This window comes from Echinops telfairi, unplaced genomic scaffold (genome assembly GCF_000313985.2).
Source record: "Echinops telfairi isolate 266 unplaced genomic scaffold, ASM31398v2 ScPeMD7_7416;HRSCAF=8454, whole genome shotgun sequence".
NCBI classification, from domain to species: Eukaryota; Metazoa; Chordata; class Mammalia; order Afrosoricida; family Tenrecidae; genus Echinops; species Echinops telfairi.
Window position 1 is genome coordinate 5,965,106 of NW_022111316.1, and position 13,876 is coordinate 5,978,981.

The following is a 13,876-nucleotide window of genomic DNA, read 5'->3' on the forward strand; positions in this document are numbered from 1 at the left end:
AGTAACAGGCCAACAGCTGTTTTTCAAAGGGGGGGGGGTAGTTGTCTGCAGAGGGTGGCAGGACTTTACTCCAAAATCCCAATGGTCTATGCTGTGATTTGCTAATGGGGGTCTGCCAAAGACTCCACACTGCATCTCTATCTACAACTGACACCTCTAGCACCATTGGGTCAGCTGGATCATATGTTCCCAGTTGTAAAGCAGCTTGCACAGCAGCCTGAACCTGTTGAAAAGCCTTTTTTGTTCTGGGCCCCACTCAAAATGGGAGGCTTTTCGTGTCACTTGATAAATAGGTAGAAGTAGAGCACCCAAGTGAGGGATATGTTGCCTCCAAAATCCGAAGAGGCCCATTTGTACCTCCCTTTTAGTCATTGGGGGGGGGGGGGCGCGGCAAATGCAATAGCTTGTTCTTCACTTTAGTAGGAATAACTCGACATGCCCAACACCACTTGACCCCAAGAAATTTTACTGAGGTGGAGGTTAATTTCCCTATGCAGATGTTGTAACAATGAGTCTTTGATACATCCTCCTTAGTGGGTCCAATCAGCACAATGTCATCAATATAATGGACCAGTGTGACATTTTCTGGAATAGACAGGCACTCAAGGTCCCTTTAGACTAAATTATGGCACAGGGAAGAAGAGTTGATGTACCCCTGGAGAGAGTTGTGAAAGTATATTGTTGCCCCTGCCAGGTGAAGGCAAACTGCTTCTGGTGGTCCTTTGAGACTGGTATTGAGAAGAAGGCATTAGCCAGATCAATAGCTGCATACCAAGCACCAGGAGAAGTATTAATTTGCTCAAGCAATGAAATCACATCTGGAATGGCAGCTGGAATTGGAGTCACCACCTGGTTAAATTTATAATAATCCACTGTCATTCTCCAGGATCCATCTGTCTACTGTACAGGCCAAATAGGGGAGTTAAATGGGGATGTGGCAGGAATCAGCTCCCTTGCATCTTTCAAGTCTGATGGTGGCACTGATCTTTGGAATCCCTCCAGAAATGTGGTACTGCTTTTGGTTTACTGTTTTCCTAGGCAATGGCAGTTCTAATGGTGTCCACTTGGCCTTTCCTACCATGATAGCCCTTATTCCATATTTCAGGTATCCAATATGGGGTTTCTGCCAGTTACTAAGTATATCTATTCCAATGATGCATTCTGGAACTGGAGAAATAACCACAGGATGGGTCTGGGGGCCCACTGGACCCACAGTGAGGCATACCTGAGCTAAAACCCCATTGATAACTTGACCTCCATAAGTCCCCACTCTGACTGATGGGCCTTTGAAACACTTTGGGTCTCCTGGAATTAGTGTCAGTTCTGAGCCAGTGTCCAGTAATCCCCCAAAAGTTTGATTATTTCCTTTTCCCCGGTGAACAGTCACTCTTGTGAAAAGTGGTAGGTCCCTTTGGGGAAGGCTAGAAGAAATACTAACAGTATAGACCTTCGCTGATGTAGCAGGGTCCTCCTTCAAAGGGACCTGGCGTTCCCCTCATTCAAGGGTTTGTGGGTCTTTAAACTGGCTCAGGTCTGGGAATTGATTGAGTGATCATGACTGTCTATTCTGCTGTTCACCTGATCTAGCATTCTTCTGCCTGTATAGATGATGTAAATATCTAGTAGGTTTCCCATCTATTTCATTCCTAGGGCTAAGTAGCCAATGCCATAATTCCACATGAGATGGGTTGCTCTGATTACTACAGAAAACTTGTTGTCTATTATAACCATGACCACCCTCTCTCTGTTGATTCAGTGCTGACACCTGCCCTTGACCACCACCGGGACCAATCAGCCCCATTGTGGGCAAAGATCGGAGGTCGCTTAGGGCAGTTCCCACTGTTAATCTTGGTGCACATAAAATCGTAATTACAGGAGTCTTAAGAGATGCTGGGGCCCACTTCACAAACTGGTTCCTTATGGTTGTGAAAAAGGGTATGTCCTCAGGCCCCCCCCTTTTTGGGTCTATGGGAATATCCTGATAGCGCCATTCCAACATACCAATTTCCCGAAGCTTTTGAATGCCTTCCTCTACAGTGTAACAAGGTAGGTCAGGTACTTCAAGCTGGTCTAATCTAGGCCCTCTGGCAGTCCATGCTTCAGCAAACCAACCAAATAAAGAATTAGATCCTCTCTTAGCCTCTCTCACAGAGACATTGAAAGAAGAATTTGTGCTTAGTGGTCCCATATCCAGAAACCCAGACCAGTCCAATATTATATTTTGTGTCCCATTATCGCACACCCTTAGTAACCATTCCCAGGGATATTCCCCAGGCTTCTGCTTGTAAGTATTGAAAACTTGAGCAGATCTTTGTGAATATAGAGCGGTTCTTCTTGGGTAATCATCTCAACCTCACATTTAGGAGCTTTCTGAGACTTAATTTTAGTGACAGATCTAGTGGAAATAATGGATGGTGAGGGTGTTTCCTGGTGGCTGTCAGCAATATCTTGTAGGGCATCTCCCTCAGGCAATGCCACAGATGCAGCCCCACCTGGCATTTCAGCTCGAACAGTTTGGCTAATCAGCTCAGGTATGGATAGTTTTATTGATAGTGAATAAATACCTTCAGCTGTGGGGGTGGATCTATTGACTGGGGCGGGTCAATTGTTTCTAGGGGCTCAATATCCTCCTCTTCTGGATCATCAGCCCATATGTTCCCAACCCATGTTTCAGGGTCCTAACTTTTTCCTATTAATGCCCTCACTTTGGTATCAGACACTGCTCTAGATCTGCAATTCAGCTGACGTTGTAATTCAGCCACTCGTATAATAAGACTCTGGACCTGGTCTCAGCAATGTCAGCTCTATTACTAGAGGCACGCTTCTGAGGCTCTGAGACCATCCCTCTCTTTAATCACACTTTCCATGGTAAGAAGGACCAGCCAACCAGCTTCCCTATACTTGTCATCCTGACAACTCCTGGAAAATATCAGAGATACAATGACTCAGAACCTCTCCTTTAGCCAGCACCTCATCTATCAGTGGTGATACTGTACATATTAGCTTTGCTTTTTCACACCATGGATTAGTAAGAGTGGCAGACTTATCCATTCATTTGGGCATGGAAATAGCATTATTAATGCTGTTAAGACTAATCAGGCTGGAGAGCCAATTTAAGAAGCCCATACTTATGATTTTCTTTCTCTGGAAGCACTCCTGGTACCAAATATGTTAGACAGGGTTATGTAAAGAAACAAAACCAGAATGCTAATAATTTTATATATATTTATACAGATAGATAGATCTCTAACATAAGAATAAGCAGTTAATTAAATTATAAAGCAGTACAAATGACTCAGTGTAACTCATTCCCCTGAGACACTGGCAGTTCTTCAAGTCTTGAGGGCTGCCAGGTAGTCCTCTGTAGAGCAATTCAGGCTATCTGGGTACAGGCAGCAAACAGCAAGGCAGGTTACCAACAGTCAGCCAGGTGACAGTGTCCGGCAGTCCCAAGCTCAAGAGATGCAAATTCCAATTGTGTGGCAAAGCAGGTCTTGAAGGAACCTCAAATTATAGCGACATAGTCCACAGGTTAGGTGTCCCACAGGTAGTGTAGCTCGCAAACGGACACACAGAACAAACAAGGCAGCCGCACACTGGTCCGATGATCAATGAGCAAGAGACAAGAGAAGCAAGGCTCGCTGAGCCATTTATCTCTCCGCCCTTCAATTAATCCCACATGTGTTCATTGACCAGGTGGGCACAATAAATGTTAACCATCTCAATAGTGTATTTTAGTAACAGTAACTTTTAGAAAAATAAGACAAAAATTCTTGTAGGATATGAAATATTTATACTAATCACTAATGAACTTTACTTAATTGAAATTTATAAAAAAAATAACACCAAAAAACCTTCAAAAGGCATGATGAATTATCACTACTAATGACCTTATGTTGAGTCATAAAACAAAGCTCAATAAATATTGAAGATAGCAATCATTAAGAGTATGTTCTACAATTAAAAAGTATGTTCTCTGACAAAATAGCATTAAATTAGATGTCAATAAGAATAAAAATAGGAATGCAGCCCAATCTATTTTGGTAATTAACACGTTACTAAACAGTGCATAAATTAGTTAATTTAGTAGTCCTGGTGGTATAATGGTTAAATGTTACTTAATAACTGAAAAGAGCGATTTGAAACCACCAGCTACTCTAAGGGAGAAAGATGAGACTTCCTACTCCCTTAAAGAGTTAAGGGCAGTTCGACCCTGTTTTATGGGGTCATTATGAGTTGGAACTGACTCAATGGAAGTGAGAGAAAGGTTAATTCAGAAATGATTGCAAAATGAATAAAGGTAACAAAAAATGTCAAAATTAGGAACATGCAGTGAAAGCAGTGATTTCGTGGAAATGCATAGCTTTACATACTTATCTGAGAAAAGAAGTAAATCCTAAAAAAAAAATTAAACATATTTAAAAAAATAGAGAATATGTAAATGATCTCTGAAAAAACAAAAGCAGAAGTCAGTAAAACACAAAATATAAGAACTAACAAAAAATGAACATAAAAGTTGACTCTGAGAATTTTAATTAAATTAATAAACTCTCAGCAGACTAATTAAAGAAAAAATATAAAGAATGTCAAGACAAAGTGCTTATCTCAGGAATAATAGAGAAGATATTTTAAAATATAAAATAGTATATTAAAAGGGCAAAAAGAAAATATTAAAATATCTTATACCAAAATATCAGGTAACATAAATGAAATGTAGAGAATATTTGAAGAAGAAAAATTATCAAAAAAGATATTCTAAAAATACAGGATATTTGATAGGCCATATCTGCTTGAGAAATGAAAGTTACAGAAGAAAACTTTCAAAAGGAAAATGCTAGACCATAACTATCACGGAGGTAGTTGACCAATTTCCTATTTAAGTTGGATATAATACTAATGTTACCCAAACTTTTTCCAAAATGAAGAAGTACAGGAAACCACACAACTCATGTTATGAGAATAGCGTAATCATCATAATAAAACCTGGAAATGTCATTAAAAGACAGATCAATCTTAAATAGAAATGAAAACAGTAACAATTTAAATTTAATACATAAAGAGAAAAATAAAATACTATATTAATTTTATTTACTCTCAGGAATGAAAGATAGTTCTGACTTATTTTACTACACTGACAGAATAGACTCACAATCATTGTGATAGATACATGAAATATATAATGAATAATGAACACACATTCAGTTCAAGTAAAAACTGACAGCATGATAACATTTTAAATCAGACAAATTGTTAAAAAATACCAGGGCCTTAGGGAATTATAGTTGGGAAACTGGGACTTAGATTAAACATTTCGAACATTAATGGGCTTACAAATTTTCTGGGAATGTGGATAAAATGCAGATTTGGGTACAGTAGATCTGATGTGCAGTACACGGATATGCATTTAAAATAAATTAAAAGATGATGCTATTTGCCCATTCATCACATTTCAAGGAAGAAGAGTCTAGCATATGAGAATTTTGCTTGAGCTAATTAAGACAGCAATAGTGAATACTAAAGATCATTCTCAAAACATAAGGCCACTTGAATAGGAAATTGTCAGACTACCTCTTTTAGAATCATGGTTGATTGGCCAGTGGAGACATTGCCATCTTAGTGACCATATTTCTTCTGAGGACATTCTTCAAGGCCTGCTTTACATCTTTGTTCCGAAGACTGTAGATCAACGGATTAAGGACTGGACTTACAAAGGTGTAGAAGACAGCTATTACTTTAGATTCCTCAACAGTCTCATCTGTTGGTGGTCTCATAGTTGCCCAAAAAAGAGTCCCGTAAAATAGGGTGACAGCCATTATATGGGAGCCACAGGTGGAGAATGCCTTGTGTCTGCCCTCTGCTGACTTGATCCGGAGGATGGCAGCGATAATGAAGGCATAGGACACCAGGATGATGGTGAGGGAGCTGGAGAGGTTGAAGCCAGCTGAGATCAGCATGGCATGTTCTTTGATGTAAGTATCAGAGCAAGAGAGCTTTATGAGTGGTGGGTCAGCACAGTAGAAATGGTTAATGATATTGGACCTACAGAAGGTCAAGCGAAAGGTTAGAATGGCCTGTAACAGACCATCTGAGAAGCCATAAACATAAGGGAAAGTGGCCAAACAGATGCAGACTTTCCTGGACATTTTCACAGTATAGTGCAGAGGGTTGCAGATGGCCATGTAGCGGTCATAGGCCATTGCTGCCAGCATGTAAAATTCAGTGAGGAGAAGAGCAATGAAAATGTAACACTGTGTGAAGCAGCCAGCAAAGGAAATGGTCTTCACTGATAAGCAATTCACAAGCATCTGTGGGGTTGCATTTGTAATGTAGCACAAGTCCACAAAAGCCAAGTTAGTGAGAAAGAAGTACATTGGGGTGTGTAGGCGAGTGTTCAGTCTGATTAGCATGATCATGCCCAGGTTGCCTATGAGGGTGACAAGATAAACCACCAGGAACAGCACAAAGAGGAGAGGCTGGAGTTCTGGGAGATCTGTGAGTCCCTGCAGAATGAATTCTGTGATCACACTGCCATTCTTAGTGAACATTTCCTGAGAATATGTACCTGCTCCTAAATCAATAAAAATTACTGTCAGGAAAGAATAGATTTTGTAAATTAAATAATTTCTCTATACCTCCTTTGATTGTCAAAATGTATCTTTAATTGTTATTATGTGACTATAAAACAATTTCTTACCTGTAGTAAGTCATTATTTAAATTTTCTTTTAAGTAGGACACCTAATAACTGTTGAGCTTCAGACCATTAACTGCAAGTTCATCTATTCAAACGTGCCAGCCACTCCAAGCAGAAAGAAGAGGCTCTCTGCTCCAGCAGAGAATGATATCCTCACAAACCCTTTATGAGCCAGAATCAATGTGATAGAAGTTTTTATATTAAAGTGCTGCTATATATTCATGTTACATAAACCCACAGGGGAAAGTCTACTCAGTACTATAGGGTCACTGTGAGTTGGAATCAACCAAATGTTAATGAGTGAGTGATGAGTTTTAGAGCAGAGACCCAAAGTCCATCTGCAGACAATGGGACATCCCCTCACAGGGGGTTCTCAGGGAAAGGATGAGTCAGTCAGGGTGCAGTAGAGCACCAATGGATCAGGCAATATAACTGCGGTTCCTCCCATTATCATGACCCCAGTGCGGCTTTTCCCACACTGGCCTGCACCAGAACATGTACATAGGCAAGAGATAAAGCTCAGGACACACAGAACCCAGGAACAGGAATGGGAGTAGTGATACCAAAAGTGTAGGGGGAAGAGGGGAAGATGAGGGGAAGGAAGGGGGACCAATCACAATGAATGGCACATAACCACACACGTCCCTATAGGGGGAAGAAGAACAGAAACCAGAGGGGAAGGGAGACAGCAGTCGGTGTGAGATATGAAAATAATAACAATCTATAATCTATCAATGGGCCATGTGGGTGGGAGGGGAGGGTGAGGGAAAAAAAGAGGAGCTGATCCCAAGGGCTCAATAGAAAGTAAATGTCTAGAAAAGAACGATGGTAATATAAGTACAAATATGTCTAATACAATTGAAAAATGGATTATAACAAGAGTTAAGAGCCCCCAATAAAATGATGTTTAAAAAATAAAATAAAAATAAAAGTAACTGTGTTCCTGTGTTTATATGTGGGAATAACAGTTATCTTCTTAATTTTTGTAAGTTGTAATGGGCTTCAGCTGGACATTCTTAAAATAAATATCTATTGCTTATTTACTATGCCGCACAGTTTGTCAAAAGAATTGTAGTTATTGAAATGAAAATAATCCTTAAAATTATATTTCTCTCCTGATCTTTCATTCAATAAGTAAGAAAGAAGTACTTTGATGATGGAATATGTTTCTAATATTTTTTATAAAAGCTGGACAAAAATAAAGCAGCATTTTGGAGATGAGAAGGTGTTGAAATTCCAGATGGAACATCACAAAAGAAACTGACACAAAAGGTGATTTTTAAAAGCAACAATGATACGAAGAAGGAACCAAGTAATTACAATATTTCGGGAAGGGTATATTGGGAGAATAAAACACAGGTGAAAAGATTCCATGTGTGCTCATTCTTGGGAAACTCTTGGTGATGGGTTTTTGTACATGTGTCTGCGTGTGTGTGCTTCCTCAGAGTTTTGTGCACAGAGGAGAATTACCTCAAGCAAACAAAGTTCTAGATGGGATTTGCACATATGCCTAGCTGTGTCAATAGCTAGATCTCTGGGTGATGCTGAGTAATCTGAGTTCAGAACCAACCATTGTGAAATAAATTAACCAACTTTAATTATACTCAGTGGCTCCTGATCTAATATCCAGAAAGCTGGAAAAGTCCTTAACTTTAGTATTTGGAAAATCAGACTTATATGAATCAGATTTCAACCCATGATTCTAATTCTGTTTCTACCATTTCTGAATAGTATGTATTGGCAAGGTACTTCACCTGTATCACTGCTGTTTTCTCAGCTCTAAAAAAAAAAGGAAAATGGTTTTGAAATAGTTAATCAAGTAGGGCTAATAATTGATGTATTACATAAAGTAATTGAAGATAGACTTAATTAACACCTTCACAGACGGCTCGCTCTACTGCCTATAGTTCTTTGCCAACAAACACCAAGGGAAACCCATCTTTTGCGGAGAAAAAACAAACAAGTCCCCACTGACTTGCAGAATCAAAGAGAATCTGATTTTTAAGGAGGAAAATGCAGATGATTTGTGGGCATCGGAAGAAACCTTTACCACAATTACCTCTTGACAAAAAATGTAAAAGAAATCAAGATGCAAAGACTTACTTCTGATTCTAATTTTCTCACCCTCTCATTAAGGATATTTCTTGATGCCTGCTGCTGCTGAAAAATGAAGTTATATTTATAGTAGCTTGAGGGAGGAGAGACTTGCTCACTATCGCAAATCTCAGAAGAATGGAAGAGCATCACCTCTCTTGGGTTTAAGTGGAACTCTGGGAACCAGATGATAATAATACAGCTTAGTCTCATTTCTTATCAATTCAAAGTCACCAATGTTTAGCCTATTTATTTTAAGAGCTCAGTGGCAGATATGAAAAGCAGCTCATCTTCAGATTTGACAGTAGTCTTCATCTAAAATTTCTTTTTCATGATTATTTCATTACTTAGGATTTAATACATATATCATATTATTCCATAGTTCAATCCTGTTCAGCAGTATAGTACATTTGTTACCACAATCAATTTCCAAACATTCCTTTTCTACATGGACTCCTTGATATTATCTCCCCTTCAGCCCCCCACCACCACTCTACACCCCACCCCCAAAATTTTTTTATTCTACTTGTTGTCTCTCTATAGGTTCATCAATCCTGGGTTTCTTATAGCAAAACCTGAAAAAAATATATAACACAACTTCAAGAGGGTGATCCCAATGACATTAACACCTCTGAGATACACACTAATAAGAACAAACAAAAAACAACCAAAACAATACAAACCAAAAATACAGAAAATGTTGGAAACCAGAGCAGGTCCAACATGCATGCTAGAAAGGATCTTCTGAGAAAGTTTTAACTGTTCAAGTCAGATTTTTGCCTCTGATCTTCTATACCCAACTCTCTAATGTGCTGTTTAGTAACCACTTCCCTCCTATTCCTCAATTGTGGATAAAGGGAGTTCACCAGAGGCTTATTTCTTATGTAGTTCCACAAATGAATCCTTGGTTCCCACTGTCATCCATAGCCTTCTGCAAACCAGATTCTCATACTTAAATAGTAGAATTATCTCCTTTCCTAAAATTCAGATAATTCAGATATATCATGTATCTGTGTCCAATATATCTCCGTCATTTAACAGATGATTCCTGATGGATAATGTTCCTTATGGAACTTTAAAAATTCTTGTTCTTCAAGCTAAAACTTAGCGGGTGTAATATAATATGGGACTCAAAAAAATAATTAAACAACTATTTGTTTCTCTGTTCCATAAATGCCTTAGAATCGGGCCTCAGATACAGGCAGCACAAGGTTTATCAAAATAAAGGGGCAATTGTAAAATGTGACCCACAAGTGGAGACAGTTTGCCTCTCCCTTCAGCAGAGTGGGTTCTAAGGAAAAAGAGAAAGATGAAAAAAATAGGAAATGTGGATAATAATGAGCAAAAGCTGATGTTGGAACCAGTCACTACAAATTCATATTTTAACTTTTGATCAACCACCAAAAAAAAGAAAAGGTGTGTCAATAAAAGATGAGTCCAGAATATTAATTTTTTTATTACTTTAAAAATTAGGAAAAGTGTGATAGAGGAAAAGAAGAACAGGAAGAAAAAGTAGTTGAAATAGAAAATAAATACAAAATTACTAATCAACCATTTGAAGTCTAGGGCAGTTTACAGGAAGACGGATGGGCTAGGAAAAGGATGAAAAGAAACAGGAAGCACCAGGAAGAAATGGGATAAGTGAGAGGGTTGGCGTGAATGAGATGAAACTAAGTATGTATGAATTAGAACATGGTGTGCCCCTTGAAGACCCAGGAGTCAGTATCCCAGCATTTTTCTGGTTTTCAGTAAATGAAAACCAGGAATGATGAACCTATAGGGATACAAAGTACAAAAAGGATTTTGAGGTGGGGATGGGGAAGGAGGCATAGGGGAGGGGTCAGTAAGAGGGGGACGATACCAAGGAACCCAGGAAGAAGTTATATGTTGGGGAAATGATTATGGAAGCCATTGTACAATTCTGCTTGATGTGATTGAATGCTGCGATGACATGACACTCATGTTAATGCTGAAGTAATAATAAATTTAAAGAACAACAACATAAAACAAACAAACATAGATGCAGGAATTGTTGTTGGGCTTACACTAAATCCCAGTCGAATTTAAGAACAATTAGTTCTTACATTATGGCCCTGCTTGATACACACCCTCAGGAAGGGAATACAGAAGATATGGGTGCTATAGCAAAATGTGGTGAAGAAATTAGATGCTGCCTGCCTATTAGATAAAATAAAAAGTGTCTGGGGTCTTAAAAGCTTGTCCCCTAACAAGCAGCCATCTAAGTGCGATGTCAACTAAGTCCACGTGGAAGAAGCACACCACCATCAGTCACTGAAGGATTGTGAAGCATAGAACCCAAAGTCAAAGGAGGGATTAGTATCAGAGCCTAAAGTGTAATAATCTGGTTTACAGAAGGCTACAGATGACAATGGGAGCCCAAGATCCATTTGTGGAACTACACATGAAATAAGCCTGCAGTGATCTCCCTCTATCCAAACTCGAGGGATCCGAGGAAAGTGATTACTAAACAGACCGCATTAGAGAGTTGAGTATAGAAGATCAAAGGCATAACTCTACATGAACAGTTAAAACTTTGTCGGCAGATCCCCTAGTATTCTGAACCTTGATCTAGTTTCCATAAGTTTCTGTATTTTGGTTTGTATTGTTTCATTTTGTTTTTGTTTGTTCATATTAGGGTGTAGCTCAGAAGTGTTTTGCTGTTGGGGTCACCCTTTTGAAGTTTTGTTGTATGTTGTGCTGTTTTTAGGTATATGACATCCAGGATTGATGAACATATAGAGATAGCAAATAGAATAAGAGTTTGGGGGAGGGGGTTACAGTGGTGGTGGCAGGGTGAAGGGGAGTCAATGTCAAGGAGTCCATGTAGAAAAGGAATGTTTGGAAACTGATTGTGGTAGCAATTTTACAATTCTGCCGGACATGATTGAACTCGGGAATGATATAGGTATTAATTCACAATTAATAAGTAATAAAATAAATAAAGAAAAGGACAAAAACACACACTCTCGCAACAACAAAATTAAATAATTTATTTTAAGTAATTATCTCATGATTGTAATAAATAAACATTTCCATAGTAAAAAAAATAAATGCATGAACTTTTGAATGCAGAATAGCTGATCTGGTCTGTACCTTCATCTAATTCACAATAAAAGTTAACATACATAACTAACTAGAAACTCATAGATTTACATCAATAAATTACTATACAAAAGAGGTCTATATTTATATAAGTATAAATGTATTAAATAATTCAATTAAAAGTCAGAGATTTACAGATTGGGGAAAAATGTAATTTCACCCAACTAGGAGCTGTCATGGTGCCATGGGTCAAGATTTTGGACTGCTGACTGCAAGGTCACCAGTTCAAACCCCAAATTCACTTCATGTGAGAAAGATGTACTTGTTCATTCCTATAAAGATTCTCAAAAGTTCAGAAACACTATGTAGATTCACTGTGTGTAGAAATAAACCCAAAGGTAGTGAGTTTGTTCTTTTTTAAAAATTATTTTATTGGGGGCTCGTACAATTCTCATCACAATCCATCTATCCATCCATTGTGTCACTGCCCTCATCATTCTCAAAACATTTGCCCTCCACCTCAGCCCTTAATATCAGTTGCTCATTTTCCCCCTCCCTCCCCACCACCTCTCCCTCATGAACCCTTCATAATTCACAACTTATTATAGTTTTGTCATAAGTTACACTGTTCGACGTCTATATTCCCTTCACCCTCCAGGCCTCGGCCCTTTCACCACTGGTCCTGAAGGAAGTCCTGGACTTCCTGTGTTTCCAGTTGCTATCTGTACCAATGTATATCCTCTGGTCTAGCCAGATTTGTAAGGTAGGATTGGGATCATGATAATAGTGAGGGGAGGAAGCATTTAAGAACTAGAGGAAAGTTTTATGCTTCATTGTTGCTACCCTGCACCTTGATTGGTTTGTCTCCTCCCCTCAACCCTTCAGCAAGGGGGTGTCCAGTTGCTTACCGATGGGCTTTGAGTCTCCACTCTGCACTCACCCACCTTTACACTGATATTTTTTGTTCTTTGATGCTTGATACCTGGAAGAAACACACCAGCCTTTATGACCATGAGGTGTAGAAAAGATCAATTATCAGACATCAAAGAACTGAAAATCATATCAGTGGGTTCCTTCTTTCCTGTCACAATCACTGAAGACAAACGTGTGCATAAGCAAATGTGGTGAAGAGAGCTAATGGTGCCCGGCTATCAAATGATATATTGTCTAGGGTCTTAAAGGCTTGAAGATAAACAAGCGGCCATCTAGCTCAGAAGCATCAAAGCCCACATGGAAGTAGCACACCAGTCTGTCTGACCACAAGGTGCAGAAGGGACCAGTTATCAGACATCAAAGAACTAAAAATCAGATCAGTGGGTGCCCACATTCCTGATACGATCACTGAAGACAAATGTGTGCATAAACAAAGGTGGTGAAGAAAGCTGATGGTGCCAGGCTATCAAAAGATATAGCATCTGGTGTCTCAAAGGCTGGATGATAAACAAGCGGCCAACTAACTCAGAAGCAACAAAGCCCACATGGAAGAAGCACACCAGCATAGGTGACCACGAGCTGTCGAGTTTGTTCTTTTATGAGCTTTCTATCAAACTTGCTTTCACTTTCAAAACACAAAAATACAGTTTGAAAGGAAAATAATAGAAGTCATATAACATGCTACAGATAGTCATCAAACAGCTGACATAGTTATGCTAGCATCAAAAGAAACAAAAACAAAACAAACCCTCATGAGAAGAAACGTTATCAGAAAATTTTTTAAAGTATTTTTCTTAGTATGAAAAAAGTCTAGTCAATTTGATGAAGTAAAATTCAAAATATGTTTGTATTTAATAATAGACATTTTATGAAGCAAAACTGACTATGAAGAGAAAAATGGCCACATAACAGTTGCATATTTTAACATATTTAGTAATTGTTAAGAATTGTTGGTGGTGCAATGGTTTAGTGCTTGCCTGATGTGCTAATAGCCAGCAGCACATGGGTGGTGTGACTCTAGTAGCTCCCTGTGGAACAAAAGACTCGGCAGTCAGTCCCCTTAAAGAGTAGAGTCAAGGAAACCTGATGGGGAA

The 13,876-nt window shown here is 38.9% G+C and overlaps 1 protein-coding gene across 1 annotated transcript in view; it reads right to left on the reverse strand.

Moving 5' to 3' along the window:
- The window catches only part of LOC101647900 (olfactory receptor 5M11), a 12,828-nt gene extending 6,283 nt beyond the window's left edge, over positions 1-6,545 (reverse strand). The window contains exon 1 of the mRNA XM_004714896.2: positions 5,953-6,545. Coding sequence (XP_004714953.2) covers positions 5,953-6,545 — 593 coding nt within the window. The remainder of the gene's footprint in view (positions 1-5,952) is intronic.
- Between the last annotated feature and the right edge of the window lie 7,331 nt (positions 6,546-13,876).